The 25,775-nt window shown below is 42.8% G+C and overlaps 1 protein-coding gene across 1 annotated transcript in view; it reads right to left on the reverse strand.

Moving 5' to 3' along the window:
• Nucleotides 1-6,749: 6,749 nt before the first annotated feature.
• The window catches only part of LOC139645050 (sphingosine-1-phosphate transporter SPNS2), a 49,060-nt gene continuing 30,034 nt past the window's right edge, over nucleotides 6,750-25,775 (reverse strand). Inside the window, exons 6-12 of the mRNA XM_071520632.1 lie at nucleotides 25,488-25,640; nucleotides 24,783-24,972; nucleotides 22,091-22,156; nucleotides 21,319-21,417; nucleotides 17,829-17,992; nucleotides 15,069-15,105; nucleotides 6,750-10,451 (exon numbers count right to left, since the gene is read on the reverse strand). Coding sequence (XP_071376733.1) covers nucleotides 10,437-10,451; nucleotides 15,069-15,105; nucleotides 17,829-17,992; nucleotides 21,319-21,417; nucleotides 22,091-22,156; nucleotides 24,783-24,972; nucleotides 25,488-25,640 — 724 coding nt within the window. The 3' untranslated portion in view covers nucleotides 6,750-10,436. The remainder of the gene's footprint in view (nucleotides 10,452-15,068; nucleotides 15,106-17,828; nucleotides 17,993-21,318; nucleotides 21,418-22,090; nucleotides 22,157-24,782; nucleotides 24,973-25,487; nucleotides 25,641-25,775) is intronic.

Raw genomic sequence — 25,775 nt, forward strand, 5'->3', positions numbered from 1 at the left:
TAGAAAGTTCACTGGAAGAGCATCATCTGTGTTTTCACATAAGGTAGTGATGTGGAATGATATTTTATTTTTTCTTTGAAACCTCAAAAATTGAGATAATCCATGCTGTGCTCTGCCATTTTACTACATCACATTTGGAGAGAGAGGTAAAATCCTATAAATAATAGGATAAACTTTCAAGATGACGTATGAATAATATATGGTATGAAATGAAGAAAATTGTAGTGATTGCAGTGAATGAGGCAATTTGACCCAAGTGAAGCAAGGGATTGAATACTTTCACATACAATTTCTTTCTGAAATTGGATTTTTGATAGGTCTACTCTATTGATCCTCAAAGGAAAAAAAACGTTTTTTCACTTGCCCTCCTCCACAGAGAGGTCAAAGGTCAGGGTCAGCTACAGTACAGCGACCCTGGAGCTGGAAGGGATTCAATGTGTTGTTCAAAGACTTTGACATGGTGGAAGTTTGTTGTTACGGGACATTTAACCTGAGCCTTCTTGGTGTAGAACAGTCTCTCTAATCATTACACCACCCTAATGCCACAATTATACATTCATATAAAGTTCTTCCAGTTTGATACAACAGAGTTTGTAGATTTCAAAAATGGTTTTGCAGCACAGGTAAAGTGCAATATGAAAAGATAAGTTAAGAAGTTAAGATAAATATTTTTTCTGGGTGGACTGATTTGAAGGATGAGTTGCCACATGCAGTCAGTTGCCCATCACTGTTTAAGAGTATACAGTGCCAAATAGGTCACTTGACAACATGAATAAACTCACAAAGCTTTTTTCAAGCTTTTCTTCCCTCTAGTTGTGTGAGGGGTGAGGAAAGTGGGAGTAGAGGAGGTGAACAAGGGGTGAAAAGAAGCCTGCATGTGGCACATCATCTGGGTTCAGCTGAGGGTTTGGCAATGGAAACAATGATATAAAGCCTTATGTAAATAGAAGTAGGCCCTTTTGGCACAGGCAGCAGCGGCAAATGCTCTTTTTGTGTGAGCAGGTTAAAAGAGAGAAAAGAAAGAGACAGACAGACAGAGAGAGACAGAAAGAATCTGAGAATGGAAGAACAAGAAAATGGGGATCTAAGAGAGATTGAACAGGATCTCCTTTGTTGGTACAAGAGTGTGATGCTTTCCTAGCCAAGAATAGAGGCCGTCATTCTCCCTTCAGTGTTATGGTCTTGTTCAAAGTCTTTCAGCTGAGTTCCAGGTATCGGCTTTCAGATGACAAACCAATTATGAGTTAATCACCACAGCTGAAATGAGAATGACAGTGATTTAAGTTATATTCTTGCCTTGTTAGTCTGAGGCAGGAAGGGATTAAAGACAATGACATATGCCAAGTCAAGTAAAGTCAACCTTTCACATTAATTATGAGTCTACCGCCATTACTAAAGGAGAAAGAAATTTTGGTGAAGGAAAGGCTTGTTTCTTTTGTTTTGTTTTCTTCCATTTCAATGTGTTTCTTTAGCTGTAGTCTGTGATTGTGATATTTGTGGGCCTATCGGTCTGTTGAGGCCTTTTGAGATGTCTTGTTATAATGACTTACAGTGGCAATAAGCACAATAGAATTAAACATCTTGGATGGATTTCTGCATCTGTTTAGTGGCAGACCTCCAGTACTGTTTTGCATTGCTGCTTGCCAGCGTGTGTCTGTGGAGCCTTATGATGGGAAATGATGGGAATGCATCTTAACATTAGCGTGCGTGTTTGTGTGTGTGTATGTGTGTGGGTGTTGTGTGGGTTGGTTGGTCCACTGGTGTGCATCGGTGTATGCGTGGCCCCTCGGCTGCACACGTCTGCTCAGCATGAATAAGAAACAAGATTCCTATACTGTGCTTATGAATGTGTATGTGTATGTGTGTGTGTGTGTAATGTATGTAATTTGCTCTTCTGCTTCCATTCACCCTGAGCCGATGCCATTCATTGCCTCAGCCAGCTTGCCTGCCTGCACTCTGCACTACACACACGCAAGTCATTCACAAAGCCGCGTATGCCACACACACACCCAAGACATAAATACAGATGCTACCGTGCACACAGGAACACACACATACACACACACACAAACACATTGCCTGTGAAGATTTTTTCTCATTCAGTTTATGCTGCAATGGAAACACGAATTCTAAATATGGAATCGTGTGAGCTAAAAATGGCAACTAAAGCCAACCGACATCATTCACTGCTAGCCAAGTCAAGCATAAGCTCATGTTTAATTCAGAAAACTGCGATATTTATAACTCACACTTCCCTCACCCGCGACACTGAACCCATTGCGGCGTACAACAAGCACAGTTGTGGCAACACTATTCCTCTGTCAATTTACATTACATCCTTGTTAGTAAGCATGCAAATTAAATTAATCCTTCATTGCGTCGGGGACCTTGCCGGCGCTGTTTGAAGTCAAGCCCACTGGCTTCCAGGCCTGACGAGAAGATGAGGAGTGATCATTATAATTGGCTTGAGGGGAAGGAAGTCTTCTGCTGCTGGAACTGCAATAGAAGACAGCGGGCCCGAGCATTACTTGCCATTCACATCCTCTTGAATCGTTCTCGTCGGCTCCTTCATTGACATTGCTCAGTTCAGCATGAAACACGTCTCTTATTCCCTCCACACGCATGGGCAGACAGAGAAGGGGAGGAGGACATGTCGCCTTTCCATTAGAACATGTGTCGGCTTCATTACACACAGCAGCGGAGGCAGAGCCATTCATGTAGCCTATGCAGGATCTCAGAAAGCGCATGGCCCGGCCGAAGGTTGGTTGGCTTCTCTGGGCCTGACTGTTCATTTACAAGGCTGTCTCACACATCTCAGCCCCAATGCTTATCAATGGGAGAAGAGGAGGGGAATGTCTCAGTTTTGGCATTGATATAATTTCATCCTTGAGCAGTTTGGTAACTTTATAATAAGAAAACTTGTGTTACTCGTGATGTTAAAGCATCTTCACCTCCAAGTAAATAATTTAATTCGTCATAGTAATGTGCTTCCCTTACAAAAAACACCATTCAGTTGGAAATGAAGAAATACTGCTTCTTTGTCAAGACATTGTTCAAGGCGTTAGAAAAATGCCTTGAACCCCTAAGGCTGATCATAAAACATTATTTTGACTCGACTCATAATATGTAAATGCAATTAAAACACTTGATAACTTGTAATGAAAATATGTTTTGTTGTTTTGTTATGTCCTGTTTCATGCCTGGCTTCCTTCATGTCGGAGCTGGCATGCCACTGCCACAAGCGCCTGTGATGGGAAAGTTACTAATGTGTTTGCTTCATTGTGTCTTCTTGTGACAGCTGTGGCTCAAACCATAAGTGCTCTATCTGCCTCAAGTGAACCTCTGATGAAGTAAGTAGCTATTTTCGCCTTCTCCCCCCTCAATCACACTATTACAGTAGCTGTTTTAGTTTTTCATGCTGTGTTTCTCTTTTTAAATCACTCATGCTTAATCCTAGTAGTGGAAAGAACAATGTGCCACAAGGGGAAGTGGATGACTTAGCTTTGTCACTTTGCATCTCTTCCTTCACACATAACAGCATGCCAGAAAGTCTTTGCTCTTTTCACCAACACCCAGTTAAATCCATTTTTCTTTCCTGTGAAACACAAATATGAGCTCCTATGAACAAAATAATCCACTGTAAAATGATCCGCTGCACTTCCAGCTTTCTTTCCAATGTGAAAGAGATCTCACATACAAAAGTAAAGAACACTCAAATGAGTATAGGAATATGACAAATGTCTCTCCGAGTGCAAAGGGTGACTTCTATAGGGTTTCCGTGCACCGTAGTTTCTCAGTTTGCATTAGTGTAGGTTATATCTGGAGTGTGAAGCCGGTTGGAAACGTCAATGGGAGTGTGGCAGCAGAGAGAGGTGAGAGATTCACAGTGGAGGTGTGATGGCAGAGTGCAGATTCTTCTGTATCATGTATTCTACTATAGACATTAGAGTATAGTCTATTCTGTCTCCATGTGACAAGAGGGCTTCCTTGCCCTGATCTCTATTTGTGCTGTGCTGGTGCCTCTGTATTAATCATCAGGCCGGTCTAATTGCATTAATGTCTCCGTCTACAACGAAACTCATTGTGAAGCACTCTGACATTCAGACATTTCCCATTACATTCTGTTAAATAAGGAGTGTGTGTGTGACTGTGATTACATGCTTAAGGACCTGTCACTCAATCTGTCCAAAAATCCATTATTCCAGCTTAAGAGTGTGGCAGCTTCTCAGACAGACATGTACACATCAAAATGACGACAACTTACTGTTGAAGTGAAATAATAACTGAAATATTGTTTGAGGTGTCTAAGATCATAGGACTGATGTGTGTATTCTGTTCTAGGATAGATTGTCATTTTAAAGCATACATCTATATCTATATAGTATTGTGAGACTATTCATAAACAGTTACATTGTAACTAAATAAATGTCAACACACATAATAAGTTATTGTGTCCTATATTTATAATGAGACCAGATTACCACCATGATGAGGCAATCTAAAATTTGATTCATAATAAGATTTAAAAAAAAAAATGTTTAAGCCTTTAATGAGAGCCTTAATGAGAGGTGACTGTGTTTCAACAGGGGGTGTCACTTCTCCAATGTCAATGTCTCAATCTCATCTCTTGAATCTTGTGGTAAAACTTACATTTTGCTGCTGTTATGTGAAAGTTTTATAACTCAATTTTTTTTTTTTTTTTAATTTAACTAAAGTTGACATGGTCCTTCATGTGCTGAGTAAATTCCATGTCAACAAAATACCATGAAACTGATTCAAAACACATTGTAGCATCTAAAAAAAAATGGTCAAAACAACGTGGTTTTTAAATCCTGCCCAGCTGACATTTGGAAGCTTCACATCCACCAGCAGCTATTTGCGATCTAAATGTGCCCAGTGTGTTGTACAAGGTTTGTCCTCTGTGAATTTAAGTGGCAAAGTGCAAATGGAAATTCCATGGCTTGCTAGAATGGCTCCCCTTTTCCTGTCTACGCCCCACTGTTTCCTGCCTGCTGCATGACTAGGTGTGTTGACTTTTAGATTGGAACATCTATAGGGGTACATATTGGTCCGACTGTGGGAAAAGGGTGTTGCTCTCTCTGGGTCACCATGAGACCAAACAGAAGAGTTATACTACTTCTTCACTTCTCCCTCTGGGACTTGTAATCTTCCCCTCATCAACCCCGGGTGATAATAGGAGATCTTCAGTTAGCGGATCCATTTAAAACATGGCTCTGTCTAATTAAAGGCCTCACACCGAGCATCTCAGATCTTCTTTAGTCACAACTGTATACTTAAGCTTTGTGTTTGTGCAGCCCTGTCATAGACAAGCCCATTAGTGCTGCTGGCTGCCATGGCAGGTAGCTCTGCCCCTGTCTGATGAACCTCACCACACTGAGGGCCTTCAGCTGTGGACTTCCTCAGTTCCTGCGGAGGTAAATATTGTGTTTTTATTTCAGTGCGTCCGCAGCGTGGATGGAGCCCTGTGTTGGGTCTGGGATGTGTCAGTGCGTCTGTAAACCACTCCGGGGACGGCGAGATTACTTTACAAACTAAGCCTCACAAAGCGCTGCCTGACTGCACCTGAACAATACAGTAGTTCATTCACAGACCAGCTCAGGCCTACTGTCCTCTCACTGTGATAAAAATCAAGCCTTTGTGAGCCTGTCCAAAGACGAGGAAAAGAGGAAGAAAAAAAAAAGAAGGGGTTTGTAGCAAGTAAAGGTCCGACTCTCAACAGCGGAGTTTGTTCTAAAAGAGTCTATGCATTAGCTTTTACCTTTCACCTAGCTTGTGTTGGTAGCCTGAGGGAGTGAGGGAGTCTAGCAAGTGCATTGACTCAGCGCTGGGACTTCAGCTGAGTTGACTTAAGTCCCACACATGAGGAAAAAGTTATTTATATTCAGATCTGTGCTGCACAGGTGTTCAACTCTGCACCTGGCAGCTCACTAAGTTTGAAAGAATCTCTACTTGGTTGCAAAGTTTTATCATCAGATTTCAGTCATTACTCATCGCCATATTCGCCCATTTGTGACTGCAGTTGGCTGATCAATCTGTGGATGACTGATGAAAATTGAAAATGCTGATTTTTTTTATTGATAACTCAGGTCTATTTCACCTTGAATTCGCTTACCTTTGCCAGAATTTGAATTGGATGAGTTTCCTACAAGAAGTACCCATCCAAGGATATTCACCACCATTATGTAGACTGTACAGTGTTTTCATTAGGAATGCAATGCTCTTGACATGCTTGGCTTGTTTTATTTTGATAAAATATACATGAATATACAGTATTTCATCAGGTTCCATTGAGTTGAGGAAGAGGCTGTGGTCTAAAATGCAAGAAGCAGGCATCTTCAGTCTGTCACATCCATACAGTATTGTATTTGGGATAACTAAACAAATAGATAACTACAAAGACTTCAAGAATAATAATGGCTTGTCAGAATCATAGAGGACATAGAGGACGTTTCTATACTCTAGTATTGGTTTGTTTGAAAATGGGGAAAACCCTTACCAGGTCTGTAGCTCACTTAATACCAAAGACAAGTTGGTGCGAATACTGACACACAATCTTTGCATCAAATCCAGTTTTAGCTCTGAATTGAACTCTTAATGTTACATTCTTCTAAAATAGATACATGCAAAGTAATGAATTCCTTATTAATTAATATAAGATTCTCCTGGATGTTGGTTCACTTGGATTTTGCACGTTTGGTAAAAGAAAAAGAAAAGAGACAACATGATGGTATGAATTGATTAAATAAGTTTATTTGATTTACAGAGACATGTACATTTTAAATCAACCCCCAAGGGAGCATCACAGTTCATTTCTAGAATAATATTGTTTGATTTCTCTTGCTTTTTTTCCCTCTTGTATTCACTTGCTCTAAAAATAAAAATAACCTCTGTTTTCTGCTCAACATCAGAAATAGGTTTCTTTATACATGATTCTTGTATGACAAGAAATAGCACATTCTCAATACATCACTTCAGTGATTATTAACATAGAATTACTCAATACAATGGACTTATACTCCTAAAGGATTGGTGCTAAATCAACTAAATTTGGCAAGGTGAAACTCAATTCATGACCCATCCAACCAGAGCCAGCTTCCCTTCTGATGATAAGTGACAAAATGTCAGCACTTACTGTGAGCATGAAGTGTCGGACCTCTGTGGCAGAGGTGGTGAAGTGGATGCTAGGCTATGGTTAAAATAAATCCCTGAACATTAAGCGTGCAAAATGGTTTGATCAGTTGTCCTAGAAAAACAAACATCATACAACAGCTACAAAAATGAATACAAAAGTATTGCGCCATAAAGAAGAGGCCAATACATTGTCTTATCACATTGCAGTTCCTTGTGTGTGTGTGTGTGTGTGTGTGTGTGTGTGTGTGTGTCTGTGTGTGCGCAACATGTTTCTCTATGTGTGAGATGTCCAATTCATGATCACAGTAAACACGATGAATCTTAGTGATGTAAAAAGGTATTGTGTTGTTTCATTGTGATACAATAGGATGAACATACAGGCATTTCTAAACCCAAAACAAACAACAAAGTGTAGTATACTTAAACCTTAAACTTCCCTTTACAGATTATTCTTCATTATGGTAACATACAAATAAATACATTGCATCAAAGCCATCATTTACAATATATTAAAGTTGCTGCATGATATAGCTATATATATCTCTATTGTAGTAATTTTATAAAACTCATTTGGTAAAAAAAAAAGAAAGAAAAGAATATCAATAAAAGGAAGGTAAGAAGCTTAATTCATTAAGATGATGTAGGTGTGTAAACACGTCAGGTTGGACAGAATCACATTCAGAGAGCTCCACACAGTTGGAGAGAAGCTAAAGCTAATGATCTGGCAGCAAGGACACCCAGCCCACACAGCACCCCACACACAGCCAGTGAGTCACACTCACACACCAATGCTACAAGAACCATCTCAAAGTCTCCCTTTATTTCTCCGCTAAGTTCAATCTATCCTCCTCCTCCTCCTCCTCCTGTGTTTCTCAGAGGTCTGCAAGGTGCTTTTCCCTTTATGCAGTTTTGAATCCGCCGACTCCATTGTCGGTTCCAAGGTTTCAGTAAAAATTGTATCCACTGGGTAAAATACTACAAAATATTATCCTTCAAGAGTACTTCTGATCAAGCTTTTGCCTAGATCTTAAATATATACACACAACTAGCTTTAGCTGTCCTCTCTGACATATTGTTTTTTGTGGTAGATTGCATTGAATTTGCATAACTACAAATATGATACTGTAATTGGTGCATAGAGTGATGAAGAAATAAAATCCAGGCAATTATGTTTACTGGCTATTGTGTCGTTCAGGAAGCGGACTTGTATTTCCCACACATACCTCTATTCTGGTGCTTTTACCTAATTCCCTAACTCCAAGTTTTGAAGGGGACTCTCTCTCTCCCTCTCTCTCTCTCCCTCCCTCTCTCTCTCTCTCTCTCCTTGCCTGTAGTGACATCTGAGGACATGCTGGTCCGGTTTCAGGGGGATTCCTTGCTTATCCTTTATCGCCGATAAAAGCTCTCCATCAGTCTAACCTGGGGCCAATAGATTTCCTGTTCCTGTCTGGGATTTTGATTTCCCTGACTAATACACGGATGACTGTGACTCCAGCTCCTTTCAAAGGTCCTTTCTTCTAAGCATGGAATGAGATATCTACAATTGCAGGGGGAAAAGTTCTCCTCTCACAATGCTCGTTATTGTAACCAGCTAGCACCGACTGGAATCCATCATTAAAAGTGACTCCGTCTCTGTGTGGGTGTCGTGTCCAGAAATTCAAAACCAGCCATCAGAGAGCCATCCTTTAAAGGGAAACTCAGCTCACTGATAAGGCAGTGTGGATGAAAGGTTGGTTTCCTCGACATTAAAATTCTTGTATTGCTTCTCGTGTATACAAAGACAGGTGTTACTCCTTAAAACGGCTCTAAGTCAAAAGAATAGCTTTTTTGGGAAACAAAAAAAACATGTACATTATAAATTATAAAACATATAATCCAGTGTCCTTTCTACATTGCCTGGATTGCATCATCCTTCTGAAACAATCATAGGCAGTAACCTCCAGTTTCAAATCCAACATCACACAGAATAAAAATCACAAGAAAGCTTGTGAATAGTAATGTGCAGAAATTGCTCATCTCTGTCATGTTTTCTGGCACTGTCTACATTGATATAAGTGCTAAAAGCTAAAAACAACAACAACGACACATGGGGGTCAAAAGAAACAGCTTGCTTGCTCTGTTGATGTGAAAGCTCCAAGTCTTAAGGCTGATTCACTGACCTTTAGACAGTAACACTTTTTGGCCTTTTATTGATGCCTATGTTTACATGCACAGCAAAACTTTGATCTTGATGCGATTATGAGAATACTGTGATTAATGCATTCACCATGTAAACACTGTAATTATGTCATATTGAAGTTCATACTGTTAATACTGCGATGAAGACGTGTGGATTAATGTGATTTTAGTCACGCTATCAGAGAGTTATTTGGACTCATAAGCACTACTTTCCAAACAGTCTCACTCAACACATTTTAACAAGTTGCGTAACTTGCTCGGCAGAACTTGATTTGTAAATTTGTACAGCTACTATCCGTTTACATCCAGGCTCCATGCTTTGAATGTCAGCACTGAATAAATTGTGGGAAATTTGCATGGGAGCAACAGAAACGCCAAGGGAGCAATATGATGCACATGACAAAGTGTTCAATTAATAACTCCAGTATGCAAGAATCCATGAAAACGGGGGTATTGAAAAAAAAAATTTTTCTGCTATGCATGTAAACAGCTGAATCAAACTAATCTCATCGTCAAAGTAAGAGCATAGATTTGATGGTGTGCATGTAAACATAGTCAGTGACGCCATGAAGGTTGTTGGTGGTCAGTGCAAAGTCCGAAGGAATGTAATGACGCTATGGCACTTGGTGCAGATTGACAGCCGATGTAACAGACAGACAGAGACAGACAGACAGACAGACAGACAGACAGACAGACAGACCGTTGGACAGACAGGCAGACAGACAGGGCAGGTTCATGGTCAGCATTCAGTAGTATGGCATCGGGAGGGAGTAGGGGGGGAGGGTGCGGGGGGTCACAGGGGCTGTTACCACCGCACTGCCTCCCTGGAAGGTTCAGTGGATCCTAGCAGACAGAGGTGAAGAGGACACCAGCTGTCGGTTTGGCCAGCTTCAACACACTGCTGTGTGCCTTCTCACCGGCTGGTGATTTAGAGGTGTTTAAAGGGGCAAGACGCTCCCTCTTTCCAGTTACGAACAGCCTCCATAAGCATGTACAAAAGGACGAGGCGATGATGGCGTGGTTTTAAAGAAGTGGATCAGCTGCCCTCGCTGTTTAGCTCCTTTTTGTCATCCTTATTGAGTTTGGTTGCTCCTCTAGACGCCCCCTCACTTGGGTGTCACCTGACAGAGAGAGAGAAGAGAGAGAAGAGGAAATGGTGTGGTTAGAGTCTGTCCTCACCACAGGACATTCTCATGTAATTAATGTTGAGGTCGAAAGCTCCTTGGCCATCTGTTAGGACCTTCCTGATAACGCCCGCCCAGTAGGACCAGCCTCTGACCTACATGTGTCACTGTACACAACATACCAACACACTAACACTCTGTTTTCTGCAGATCCCCTCAATCTGTGTGACAGCAAGCAACAAGCAAAACAGAATCACTGCACCTTCAGGATGTACAGAGTGGGGATCATGCATGTTGATGTGTTACAATACACCTGCCTCACTTTACACTATGATTTAACGCTATACTTAGTGTCCCATCAAAGGTGTTTTTTAACATCAATAGACATATAGACATAGATAGAACAAGATTCATGGAGGGGTTAGGGGTTTGCTGATGTAAAATGATATTTTTGAAACTTTCAGATCACACAAGTTCATTTCCAAAATGCTATAAAAACCAATTTGGAGCAAAATAATCTTAACTTGCAATTAATCATTCAGTATCTCTAAAATCCAAAGAGGATCCAATTGCAATTGCAAGGAATTGTTTTTATTCTGTGCTATCTATCATAAGAGTGTGTGTCTCTTTTTTCAATTGGTGCATATGTCATTGTGCAAAATTCTGCAAGTTTTACTGTTTTGCTCCATTTTCAGCCCCATTCACTTGCACTAGCATTGGCAACAAATGCTAGCAATTTTCCCACCAAAATCTGAAAATGGACTTAATAAAACGAAATTACTCGTTCATGATAATTCAATCAGACTTGTTAAAAATGTCTTCCAGCTGCTGAAATACTCATAAACAAAGCCAGTATTGTGGGGGAGATGTGGTGCCAGAAGGAACACTATATTCCAGTTGGAGATTGGGCCATTAAGTGCTCATGGGGCCGTGGCTGTGATCTGCTCAGATTGGATGAGAGAGATGGCAGTGAGTCGCGCTGCTTGTTGTGGTCTGTCATTACAGAGGAATCCCTCTGCCCCGGACGCTCCAGTACACAAGCTACCACTGCTGCTACAATGGGATTAGTGCAGGGGGCTTGGCAGAGCGCTGTTCCAAGCTAGCATCTCGCACTCACATACACACACACACACACACACACGTATACACACACATACACATTTATATATACACACCTGATTGAATGTACTATGTTTTTCATTATTTACATCAAGACAAAGGGCAGCTACTAAAGAATCTAAAATATAAGATAGTTTTTTGCTCACTGCATGATTCCATTTGTGTTTCTTCATAGTTTTGATGTCTTTACTGTTATTCTAAAATGTGGAAAATAGTAAAAATAAAGAAAAATGTGTGTGTCCAAACTTTTGACTGGTAGTGTATGTATACACACATACACACAGGCAAACATACACACACAGACACGCATACTAATCCACACAGGCATGCACACACGCACACACACAGATACACAAACATGTCCCAGAAAAACAGCAGTCCTATGATATACAAACAAGAGTAATTAGCTAAAACAGGGGATTAGAGGACTTAAAAAAAAAAACACTGTGTTTTGGTTGTGTATTCAATGGAGAGACATTCAATCCTCTCCGGGTCTGACCATTTTCTACACTTATTAGTCTCGACTGTTACTGTAAAACCTTGGTGAATTGTTTATGTTTATGGGCCAAACTTGAAATTAAATTGTTCAAACGCCAGCATGACGATAATTAGAGTTGTGAATGCTTTGATATCTGCGAGACTGGCCTGCCTCCTCACAGCTTCACTTTTACTGTGGTGGAGCTTGTTGGCTTCTCAAGCAAAGGGGAGGTCTGATTGGTCTGGCAAGCAAACAAACTCTAATCAAACCGACTTGTAGTGGTTTTTTGGCCGGGAGGATGCAAATCATGACTGAACATGGCTGGGCTGAATGCTCTGACACTACTATAGGTCTGGCGGGCTTCACATTCGGGGACGGATGGAGAAAGCACTGAATGGCCTGGTAAACAAGACCATAGACACATTTAAGAAAGCGCTGAATGGGTTCTTCCTATTCACTTATTCATCAGCTTATGAAAGAGGAATGGCTTGAAAGTCAAGGGCCTCTCTTGGTGTTTTGTATGCTGTATAGTTCACGTCAGAGCCTGGATGTACACTGTGTGTGTGTGTGTGTGTGTGTGTGTGTGTGTGTGTGTGTGTGTGTGTGGTCTGTGGTTAGTGCCCTACCCGGCACCATAAACCCACTCAGCACTGCTGACTGAGGACTCAAAGCTTTTGTTGAATGATAAGAGCGCAAAGAAGGAAAGTGTGTGCCTGCAGCTGTATAAACACTTATAACAGTTAAAAGTTTGGACCGCAGCAGCTGAATCAGGGTTTCGCCTCGTGTTGCGAATTTCCTCTCCAAGTAGTCAGGGGTAGCGGTTACTGAATAAATAAGTGTCAAGCCCCGCTGTCAGATCTCACGCTGATCTTCTGACAGCCTCCGACTTGGGGATCTCTTCTAGTTAACGTGTGCTGCGGAGGGAATCTTTGTTCAGCGGTCAGCGGAGGCCGGTTACTCCTGTGGAGGAAGTTAATTGGATCTCACTTTATCTGATCTCCGTCTGGGATTGCATCGCCAGAGATTAATAGCCTGCGATGTATAACAGCTTAGGCGATTACTGCCTCTCTCTATCCTCATTTATCCAACAGTCCCTTCGTCTTCTCTCTCCCTCTCGTGTTTTCCCTCTAAGTTCCTCTCCTTCTCTTGGGCCCGCTGCTTGTCCGTGCAAAACACCTTTTGCTGCAATTTAAATATCCTCCATAAACCAGCACAGATTAACAGCATGTACTGCCGGGTTGGGGGAGAATGGGAGGTGGACTCTTGTCATCGGAGAGCAGGCAACTGTGAACTGTATTGATCCGTGAGGAGCAAGTCAGACCCAAGGGAGGAAATGTTGCCTGCCTCTGATTGGATTAGCCTCCAAAACCAATTTGTTGAAAATCTATCAGCAGAGAGCGCCCTCATGCTCCACTTCAGAATAGAAATGTACAATTCACGAGGACATTCAACTCTGACCTCATGTAGCTGCAAACCGCTGTTCCCTATAATTAGCCACTCTGACAGCAGAAGGAGAAAGATTTAGCTCCTGTGTGTGTGTGACAGAGAACTGATGAAGCCCGGAGGCCGGGAGCAGAAAATGACACTCATGGGCTGAAACCTGAAACGTGTGTCAGCCATGTGGGTGCCTTTCATGTCACCTGTCATTCGCTCTGCATGCTTAATGTCACCCTGCCACTGATAATGACACCGTCCTCCTGAAGATCCTGAGATCATCCTCTCCTCAGCCTCTCCAGGAATTCGCACCTTTGTGAAGGCAAGATTTTTTTTCACCAAATCGACTACAGCCTCACATACTGCAAGTACTTGCAGTTTTGGCAAATCATCACACTTCTTCCTGAATGGAACTCTATCCATCATGAAAGAAACGGAAGGGACCTCGGTTTTCCAGTTTTCACAAGTCGGTGCGATTTTATCATAAAACCTCTAATCACAGCACTTGTCAGCAAGCTTATGATCTTTGTTCTTGGAAGTTTGTCAGTCCCTGCACTGCACATAAACCCAGAAAAAACACAAACTGATTTGCATTTTTTTAGGAAAGCTACCACAAAATAGAATGTTGTTTGGTCACGTGATCAAAGAAAAATATTTCAAACACAAGAAATAGTGAAGGGGCTGCCACATAAGGTCATTGACTCATTACAGTTTGTTGCTCTTTTTACATCCCTCTCATACTAAAGGACATAGGCAGGGCATTATGGGGAGGTGGTAAAATAAACCCAGCAGTGTATACATTCATGACCTATTTTATTACACATTTTTTTAACATGGTATTTTGACTAATATCTTGGAAGTCAAACAAGCCCGGATAGGGGTACAAAGAAATGAATAGGAATGCGCAAAACCTTGACCTGTTGGCTAAACATGATAACCTTTACAAGCTAGTCACAACAAAATCCTTGGCCTTGCAATCAGTGAGTCAGAGTTTAATCTTGTTATTCTTAACCGGCAACTACAGTGGCTCCCTATTGTCCTACTGTGCAGGGTCGGCTGGTGCGCCGCCAATTGTTGTGTTTTTTTTTCTCAGTTAATAATTAGTGAGAGAGGTTTTGCCGTGTGTGTGAGTCTGATAAAGGCAGGAAGGAGGGAAGGCAACTCAGGTCTTGATAAGATGCCAGAAACATAGCCAAATAACCCCACCAAGAATGCCCAGACACATAAATACAATGGGACAGGAAACGGATCAGAGATCAATCATGTTTGTATCACCATGAGTATCACTTCCAACATTTACGCTGTCATGATTAAAAGGTCTGGACAGCCTCAGGTCAAAGGGTTTGTTAAGTGTCTTAAAATTCTCTAAAAAAATCTTCATGCTTTCAGATTTTGTTGAATCTAGAAAGAAGGGGTCTATATCATGCTCGCCAGCTAATGAGAAAAGATCTCAATAAATATTTATGTTCCAGGAACGTCTCTTCTGTATCAACCTCTTAAACTTGCTGATGTGAAAAGCTATAAAGAGAAAAGGCCTTTTTAGTAGAAAAAGGCATATTTGAATGCAAATTACCTGATCATACCTTGACTGAGGAGGGCGGCCGTGTCAGCTGGCTCAACCTGGCAAGAGAAAAAGGTTTTAATTAGGAATGCACAACATGAGACAGATTTTCTGAACCCACATAGGCACCCATCCTCTTCTTCTCTAGCCTCGTCCCACTCTTTCAAGCTATTTCTCCCTAACAGACATTGTTTCATCACAAGCTGACTATCTTCCTCGGTCTCTCCATCTCTTATGCACACTTCATGACAATCTGCTTCTCTCATCCTCCAGGCTGTGAAGCTCAGTCTGCCTTGACCCATACTGTATCTGTACTGTCAATTGGCATGGCAGATGAGGCAGATGTGCTCACACACATGTAAGTACGAGGGGTGTGGGTGTGCACGCTGTATGCGTGTGTGAATGTGTGTGTGTGTGTGTGTGTGGGGGGGGGGGGGGGGGGGGTATGCATTAAACCTGAGCTATTAATGGAATCCCCTCAGCCAAAAAAAGCCAACAACCTAGAAATAATAAAGCACTCTTCGGGGCTGGAAATAGACAGGCGCGCTCCAGTGAGTAACTCGTTCGGCTCCGCTCCTTTTATAAATAGCTCTGAGTATCTGAGGACACACTCATAAAAGCTGCAAAGCGCTTTGTAAAGTCAGGGGAAATTTATAAATCGGGGGCTTTAGAGCGTGAATGGATGCTATAAATATCCCAGTTGTGGAATAACCCTAGTTTAGGTGTTGATGTTGTCATCTTTCTTGGTCCCCGAAGTGCTGTTTGAAGCTTCTTACATAAGAGCTGCTGCTGTCAGAGTAGAGCCCTTGTCTTGGTTGGGATGTTGCCAGTCCCGATCTATACAGTTCTGCAGAGGCCTTTAGCATAGAGAGGCATGTTGTACACAGCTATATGATGAATGCAGCAGTATGTTCGCTGAATCTGTGCCTGGGTGCAATCCAACAAGCTAGTGTATGATTAACCCTTCTATAATCGTAGCAAACAAGAGGTGCAGTTGCACAAATCCTCTGTTTAAGGAAATGTTTAAATACTTTAATAGGACAATACTCCGGAAGATATTGGTGGATATTTCTATTTAAGTAAATGTACTGAAGTACTGTATTTGATAATACATGGACCTAAGTAAGTATATGTTCAATACAATGCTCTAGTATCAACTGATGGCATGCATGGTAATTGTAGTAAATGTAGTTCAGTAAAAAGTTGGATATTTGCTTTGAAATATAGTAGCTCAAAAACTCTAAAATGGGGAAAACTCAAATATTCCAACAACCACAGAAATATGTTTTAGGGTCATACTTGTGTAAAACTGACTTTCCATCCCTGCCTACAAATATGTCTTCTATTTCATGTCTGAGAAGTGAACCCTGATCCTTTTTAACTCCCATCTGTGTCAGCCTTGCCCTGTGTGGCGTGGAAGTCAAGGGGTTGTGGTCAGATAGAGTTTGACTGAACATGTTCCATCCACCCACACTGGGCAATAATGTGGCCGGATGGTTTGAACCACATATCAAACCACAAAGTAGTATCTATTACTGGCATGATGGCAAGAGTGTGACTTTTTTTTTTATCATTGTTCCGCCTTTCTTCCCTTTTCTTTTTTCCTGGACTGGGCCCAGCGACAGCCACAGCATGGCTTACTAGTGGTGGCCATGGTTCTCTGCCTTAGCTGTGACCCCTCCAAGGCTGCATATTAATATCATGCAGGAGAGATGTTAACAGCTTGGATGGTAGCTCACCCCTTGGATTATATTAAACAGTAAACCCTATGAAAAGTGAAGTTGGTGGTTTCCACAAAAGTTGCCTGACTGCATTTTATACTTCTGCAAGTTTTACCGTGTAGAGGCTTATGTTTCCGACTCAAATGATTCTGAATATGTTAATTCTGGTCAAGCTGTACGAACATGCTTCAAGGATCTTCCCTCTGTGCGGAGTTGCAGCGTGGGAACGGCCAGCGACCTGCGCAGCAGGGTGAAGACAGAATGATACTGCAGAGGAACGTCAGACTGCCATCCTGCCTAAAAATGTCCCTCATCTTCAACAGGAAGGAAGTCATTTCTGAGTGCCCCGGCACCAGGGGAGTCAGTCAATGTGATAAAAATGAGAAAAAAAAGGAAGAAAGAAAAAAAAAACCCATGTCTCACCATCTGAAAGAGGATGAGTGTGTTTGTTTTAGCCTTTTAAGGCCATGACGAGCTGCTGTGGCCTCTGGGTTTGTGTTTTGGTGTTTGAAAGGGGAAAATATGAATGCACGAATATGAGGGGCGGTAGCTCATAAAAGACTAAGTAAGCACACTTTAACAAATTGATGGCTAGAACAGCTTGTGTCAGCTCTGGAGCAGTTTTAGCTGACTGGGGCTTTCTATTGGCTGAGGGGCGTCTCTGAGTCTTGCAGGGTTGGCACCATTGTTGGCATCGCTCTGAATAACAGGCAGCTTGTCCCTCAACATATCTAACTCCCAGATCAGGGTAAAAGGCTACAGCATCCTCCTAAGGAGGTCTTTTCTACCTGGAACCTCTTTGTCTCTCTGTAGCGCTCAGAATAAAACCAAAATGATTGCTACTTCTGCAGTTTCACGCACTCAGATGTTGTGTTTGGATGGAAAATGCTCAACCCATTATCTAGAGAAGATATTATCCACAAAGGCAGAGAAGGGTAACTATCAACTCCCAAGACATCTCCAGTAAGCATAAATTATTCAAATAATTAATTACTAAATAATGAATGAATCAATAATGAGTCATCTGCCGTACAGATTCAAACAACGCGTGAGCCACTCACTGTTTCTCGGCCTTCTCCCGGTCATCCAGGAAAAACAGGGCAGTCGCCAGGAAGAACATGCCCCCCAGGACGATGACAAAGGGACAGAGCATGAGGGCATAGCCCAGACTGAGGAACTGCCACAGCACTGACGTAGTGTAGCTCTGCTGAAGGCCGTCCGAGATCTGCACCCACGCATACCAGCACAAACACACATTTACACAAACACCCACATTCCCACCACCACCACACATACGCACACATGCAAACACAGTCACACAAACACAAAAAGGAAGAGAGGGAGATTTTAGTCAAACAAATCATTCAGGGATCATAATGATAATATCATTCCGTCTCCTGCATGACGCTGTGATGGTTATGCGCTCACACTTGACTGCTTTACCAGTGCGAGTTACAGATATTTCATCGTGGCAACAGAAAAACCTGCTCACACACACTGTGATGTAAGATGCCCTGTTTTTGTTTTAAACGAGGCAGGATTTCACAGCTCGTAGGTCATCGTTTTGTGGAAGGCTTGAGTAACGCTGGTGGAGAGTCTGTCGTGCATGGCGCAAAGGAAAACAACAGCTGGGGGGGATGGTGGGGTGCAAAGTGATGATTGCTGCCTTCCCATATCACTCATACAGCAGCTCTCCAACACGTATAGATCACCATACTGACAATCGAGGGGGAGGAGGCTGCTGATTACAGCCTTTAGTAGATTAATGTAGTTGTGTTGAGGTATGCTCAGCAGGAACGAGGGGGGTTTGCCTCTCTGTGTGTGAGTGAGGGTCTGAGCAGACATAGGTCACCCTGGCTGAAGCACATTGATTATATGTTAGCATCAGCAGAATGAGACTCTCTGCAGGGAGAGCTGGAGAGAGAGAACTGCTGACAGGAGGATGTCGGAGTGTGCGTGTGTGTGTGTGCGTGTGTGTGTGTGCGTGTGTGTATGTGAGGAGTGATCAGAGAGAGAGGAGGGTTCGAGAAAGTGTATAAATACATAAATGCATGTGTGAGACAGAATCTGGTGCCCGTCCAACAGCTGTGTGTGTGGGCAGCGCAGAGCTCAGTCAGTCAGGTATGCGCTCTGCCACACTACATTGCCTGCCACTCGCACAGTGCCGCTCATGATAAAATGGCTCGGCTAAAAATACATAGCGGACCGGTGCATGTCTAATTATTGTGCTTGTGCTAGCAGGCATTTCTTGGTAGATTGCAGAGAGATTGTTCCCAGCGTTCCCCTGCCACCCACTCCGCCTCAGGCCATGTCCCACTCGTATGTGGAGCGAGTCCATTATGTGTTTCTCAGGGGGACGCTTCTTATGTGACAACTGGCATGGTCTACGTGCTGATGAAGGGGTGTCTCAGCTGAAGCTATGAGAATTTCAGATGTTCCAAAGCATTTTTTACACAGCAGAGGAGGTGGTAGTTTTCTGGCAAGTGGCCACCAACTAGTTCATATCCACAGGCAGGCCTACAGTAGACAAAGGTACTGCTATTAGAAGAACCAGAAATGGTTCTTCGATGGCATCATTCCCGAAGAACCATTTTCAGCACCTTTAATTTTCTGTGTGTAAAACGCCACATTGGTTTGCAGTGCTGAATACATCTTCTGCAGGTCTAACATTTGGTGCACACGTACATGTAAATGTCAAATTCCAAAGCCTGACTCAAGGCTTTCTCCTGCAGTTGCTAAGCAATAATCGGAGGTTTATTTTTCTTAAGATTTCTCTCTTCTTCGCTTTGCCTGTTTGCAGGATATGTGCCAGTCTGCACGGGTGATCGTGCATCCGCCCGCGCTCATCGTGCGTCACGACAAGGCTGTCACACTCGGATGTTAAACCTCAGTCGGGGAACTGAGGACTCAGCAGTGACGCACTTGGTGCATTCTGGGCCTCGTTGGTCAGGGGTTTGTGGAAGGGTGAGAAACCCAGGGACATTCAGTGTGTCACTCAGAGGAGAGCCTTGCCCTGGAGAACACGCAGAGGACCAGGGTGACTGGCTAACTGTGGGGCCACGGCTGGGCAATTCTGGTTGCCAGTGTGTGTGTGTGTTTACATGTGTGTGTGTGTTAGAGGGTTGTAGTATTCTGACATTTGGAGCATGTTGGAATGTGACCAGGGCATTGGTTGTGTACAGTACCATATCCACAAATGTTACAGGGTTGCAGTATTTATCAGTATTTATCAATAGAGTTAAAGTGATCCAGATTGAGTCACACAGTCTTCCAAGGTGTCAGTCTCCAAATGCGCCAGTAGGAAGTGTTCTGTTTGTAGTGTGTGAAGATGACACTGGGGTTTCATTTGAAGAGTAAAAACAATACACTGTTTTGTTTTTGCCTGATTCTGTTTTCAAGGGGTTTTTTTGTACTGACAGTTTTGTTCAGTCCTTTGAAGAGCTTGTCAGTACTTGGATATAGCTTAGTGTTCCTTTTGTCTGGCTTTCAGCTCCATTTGTAAAAAAAAAAAAAGAAGTGAACTCTTTCTATGCAGCTCGACAGTTATGTATGTCACCAGCCTGTCAGCCCGTCAGCCCCTCAAGGACTCAGGATCTCAGTCTGATTCGCTGATCAAAGAACTTCCACTACCTTTGTTAACATGACCTAGGCTCTGAGCCAGAAGGACAATAAAACACAATGTAAACACATAACAGTAGGGCAAGCTATTCTGTCTCAGCTATTTGCTGACACCAAAGTGCATGTTACACATTAATATGAATAGTTTCGAATTAGGATGTGAGGTGTAGACTATGATATCTGCTCATGGTGTTATTGCACCATTTTGGGATGATAAGCAGCTCTGAACACATATTAAGGCTTGTCACTCTTTCCTGTGGCTTACGTCTGTGTGTAATATGTGCACACAGCCCAGTTTTCGAGGCTTGCTCTTAGCGCAAATAAGGCATGCAGAAGGGGTACTTCCATGGAGTTACTGTTTAACTTCAAAAAAATGTTCATACTCTGGAATGAGAGGAATGCCAGTTGACAATCTGAGGTGGATCCTGTTTTATTGTCCCTTGAATAGCGGGCAGACCTTGTATTCTGGCCTCCTGGATGCAAGGACTGCAGCTATTGTCTGCGGATGAGGAGGAGAGTTTCAAGAGACCGGAGGGAACACTGTGACCTTGAGACGCCAATTGTGCCAGTAAGAACCGCTCTCTCCACTCCTGACCAATCATACAGTAAAACTGGCCCCTCTTGGGAGCTGCGAGATTTACTGGAAAACACCATGACAGCCTGAGGAGGAGAGGTGAAATCACAAGTCTGTTCACTAGCCCTCCTGAGACCTGTGCTAAAAGCTCCTCCTGTACCTCAATTTGCACTGGCCCACTTAAAGAGCAAACAGAGTTGGTATCTGAATGCGTTGTGTGTGTGTGAATGGGACGTTCACAGCTACCTACCGATACATTTCAGCTGGGATTTATAACCTGGGGTGAATTTTACACATATTCCCATTCCCCTTTATACACTTTGACCAACCGAGCAGTGCTGTTTCTTGTAAAGTCTTACCAAGCCGATCAGGTACGGGCTTCCTGCGTCACCTAGGAGATGAGAGGTGAAGCTCTGAAAGGCGACGGCCGTAGCTCTCCGCGTGGGGATAACGACAAACTGCAGAGAGATCAGGAGAGAAGAAGAGAGAGAGAGAGAGAGAGAGGGTGAAAAATACATAAGATCATGTAGGGTGATGAGTAGAAAGAGGTAGAAAGAGTCACTCATCCATAATAAAACAACTCCTGGAGTCTTCAATTATGCACGCAGAGCCCACCTCATTGGGTCAGGACACCCCAGGCGGGCATGCATGCCTGTCAGTCACAGTAAAAATGTCAGAGCGGGAGCCACTGCCATCTCTCCAGCCCACTGTAGCCGTCTGTCCCTGTCTCTGCACACTCACCACAGTCTCCAAACTAACTGGAGCTGGCTGATAGACCCACTTTGCAGGAAGTCTCATTTCATTTGGCTCACGCACGCATGGAACTGCCGTCTCTTCTTACTCTGTCCCTCTCTTTTCGCTTTGGGATACAAAAACATATAGGCCATTTTCAAAAAAAAAAAAAAAAAAAGGGGGCCTCCCTCCTTTTATTTCCATGAGTGGTGAATGAATCAATCTCAGTCAAAACGGGTAATTATCAACCCCACCCGAACTATACAAGGTCCCTGCACACTCACACATTTCATAACTCAAAATAAGAGGCTGCGTCTAAGGGGATGACCGCCGTTTGTTTCAGTGCGTTGCAGAAGTTTCCAGTGACCCAGTGGATAAGTATAGGTTCTCAGTACGTACCATTAAAATATCTGCTGTGATGGCCCAGTTCAGGAACAGCAGCGTTTCTCCTATGAAGATGCAGACCTAAATAAAGAAGAAGAGATTACACATTTAGCACTAATTAGGATCAGCCAATTTTCACTGCACAGACAGTTGGTAACAACACATGAAGCCAACGGGTGTTTTAGTGTTGCAGATATTGATACCGTCTGTGGGAATCCACTGTTGAATAAAAGAGCTTTGGTTGCTGTGGTTTGGAAACCTGTTATTATGCTGTGGCCCAATTATACAGGGATGTACAGGCCTTCATTTTGGTCCCATTGAGTATTTAGCCTAAGAGCTGAAAAACAGCACAGGATGATAAGGACTGTCTATTCTAAGCCTTGTCAAACACATAAATTAGATGTGGAGGCATTTTAACACTTCCTAAATTTGGATCCAGTTGCAATAACTTAATTAACCATTTCCCACATCCAGTATGAATAATCATTTTCTTGAATCACAAGTCTGAGGGTCGTAACAGGAAAATGAAAATATCAGATAACGAAGTGGGGTTGACATTCAGCGTATGTACACATAGGCTCTTAACATCCGAACCTCAAACAAGGGCTGGTAGCAGCTGGTGGGGCTATTTGGCCACTTTCAATAACAGACCCAAAGGGATTTGGTTGCAATGGAATCTCATGTATCTCTATTGGCCGGTCGGGTCTGGCACGGTTTTCACACTGCCGGTGAATGTGTGTTTCCTGACTGGGGAATAACCCCTACGCCAGTCTGCCAGGCCTGCAGAGGGCCACAGGAGCTGCCTGACAGTGGAGATGTAGACGGGTCTGTCCTGAGAGCTGCGAACCAGACACCGTGACCGACACATTGCCTCCTAAAAGGGAGAAGCCCAACCTTCCCTCAGATTAGCTGTGTGTCGAGGAGGCGACAGCTGCGGAGGGTCAATCGGCCCAGACAGAGCAGCACCGAGCGTTACAGCCACGTCACGCTGTATAATATAACACATCTGTCAGTGCTTTGCCATGAAACCTGAGTTGATCACTTACAACAGCCACTGTACTGTAAGATGATTTAATATTGTACAGTACATGAGTGAGTACAGTTTATCTGGGGGTGTGAATAAGTGAAAGCACAGTGTTTGAAATGGCACCCTGTTTCACTAAGTATGATCGTTATTGTTATATTTTTTTTTTTTTTACAGCAAAATTTTTCTTAGATGCAGCTGCTCTAAGATCTTGCAGTAAATCCCTAAACTGTGATATAAAACATTTAAGAACATCAATCCCCTCCACCATTATCCTTTCCTATACAAAGATAGAAAGCAGGTGTCACTTGAGCAGCCGTGCAACAGCACAAGATAAAGCTCACTCCGTCACACAGCGCCAGTATAAAATCTAGTTGGACAGATCTGTAATTATGTAATTAATACGGATACTTCCGGTCCTCAGTTCTGATTGGCTGAGTCATGTGTGAAGCCGCTGTAAAACACCCGATAAACGCGCACCTTTGACCGCATAACAGTTCATTTAAATATTAATGTGGTATCAGAAAAAAAATAAGTAATTATGTGTCACTTAGTAACCACTTTATGTGCTGTTCAAAAACTACAGTGTATTGCTTTGGCAGAAGATTAAAATGTAATTAATTATGTTATTATTTAATCATTCTTGATTAAAAAATGATTTATTGAACATTTGCATTCTTTATTCATTGCAATGCGTTATAAAAGCAGTCATCGCCTCTTTACTGTACTAAAATAACTGTAAAGCACAGCCTGTTGTGGCTTATTGCTTCATTAATGTTCCAATCACACAAACAAGATTAACTCCTCAGACACAAATCAGATATAGTGTAACTCCTTCAGAGAAGCTCTGTAGTTCATTGAGTTCATTGCTCATTGAAGCAGCAGTAGTCCTCCATGAAGTCAGAGGTCAGACTTTCCAAGGGCAGCCAGGGTCACATATTTAGGACATAGGAGCCTGTTTGTTATGTTCTGTTACAAGCATGGGAAATATTTTCCATCACTTCCAACTTCACCACATTATTATTGGCCAACTTGCTGAAAGTCAGTTCCTACTCCTTTGTCTCTGATAAGACTGTGAAATGCGTGCCTGGCGAGTCCAAAAAGCCGCAGCGCATTGTTCCAGGGCAGTGATTGTTAAAGTTGCACCCTTTCCTGCTTTACATGGCAATTAGACACGCAAACACCCCCACACATTTGCCTGAAACCCTTTCCTTTTGGCCTGAGAAGGTATAAACCAAGGTATAAACCTCCTAAGGGCATCTCAATCTAACCTGCAACTAAGACTATTCATTATTAGGTGCAAGACCGACTTGCTGCCTTGGGGCCGTCAGGTGAAGTCTCCACTTCCCCCTCTACTCCTGATGCAAACATTTACCCTGCCCTGGTGAGCTTTTACTAGGCCCTCTCTTGTTAAATGAGTTAACAGGCTTTCCCTTTTAATGCTGAGCCCCCAAGGCTAATCCATAATTAACATACTAATATCGCTCGCTGTCGGAGAGACCTTTTTTATTGGGGACCTGTGTGGCTTCTTGGCAGCAGAGAAGCAAAAGTGGACTTGACAATTACAGCTCCTGAACAAGTCTCCCTTCAATGTTTGATGAAGCTTCTATGTCTGCCAGGCTGAACCTTCACAGCAGACACACAATTTGAGAGGTAGGACAAAGTTTTGGGTGTCGCCCTTACATAAGCTCCTATGATGCTCTTCTTGGCCACAACGAAGATGAGGCAGATGAAGATGGCCGAGCCCAGCATGCTGACAGCGCACACCAGCGGGTCGGCTCGCTCTGTCCTCTGGCGGCAGAGGCGTGTGGTGGCAGCACCAATCACCACCCCTAACAGGCCCGTCACACAGGTGATCGCCCCGAAGATCAGACTAGACAGGACAGCAGAGAAGAGGGGAAATAATGTTATTCCATTTATTTATCCCACCTAAACCCAATTTACCTACCATTCTAGGTTTTATGAGATTAATTTGTAGTATATATCATAGAAACTAGTATCAAACGTATATGAAGACAGGATATTTTTAGCTATACAAAAGCATAAATTAATGCTTTTCTGAAAAATAAACTGATTCTTGTTTATATTCAAGGTTGTTTGCATTTTGATATTGGTGATTGTTTGGAGGTCTTTTTATTTACCACTACATCACTAATTGTGAGGTTATATGAATTATAGTTATTTATATATATATACTGTATATGTTGCACCCCTTCTTCCTTCACATGAGTGTACAGCATGCCTGATAAAGCCCGGTTCTGGCTGAGACATCGCTGATTAAACAACAAAGGACGCAGGTATCTTTCTCTTTTACAAGGTTTCAAATGACATCAGCCTAACAGAAGCAGGCGTGACTTCAAAGCCTGGGTTTAGTCATTAACCTCTCACCTGTCTTTGCTGCTACAAATCTCTTTAGTGCAGGCCTCCGCCGTCTTCTGCACCACCTGTGCTCTGAACAGGTAGAGGGGGATCCACATGCCAAAAGCACCGGTAGCAAAGGATACCGCCGCAGACGCCAGGGAGGAGAACACATAGCTCCGACTAGCCAGGAAGACACACACACACAACCACAGCCGCACACGTCAGATATTTATCTTGGCATACAAAAGAAAAACATAACAATCTCAAACATTTCCCTTGCTATTAGGTCTCCCTCCCTCACTCTCTTTCCAAAAC

Source organism: Centroberyx affinis, unplaced genomic scaffold (genome assembly GCF_046629955.1).
Source record: "Centroberyx affinis isolate AG114_WGS23_722 - 3 ecotype Tasmania unplaced genomic scaffold, CSIRO-AGI_Caff_v1 ptg000814l_1, whole genome shotgun sequence".
Taxonomy (NCBI): Eukaryota; Metazoa; Chordata; class Actinopteri; order Beryciformes; family Berycidae; genus Centroberyx; species Centroberyx affinis.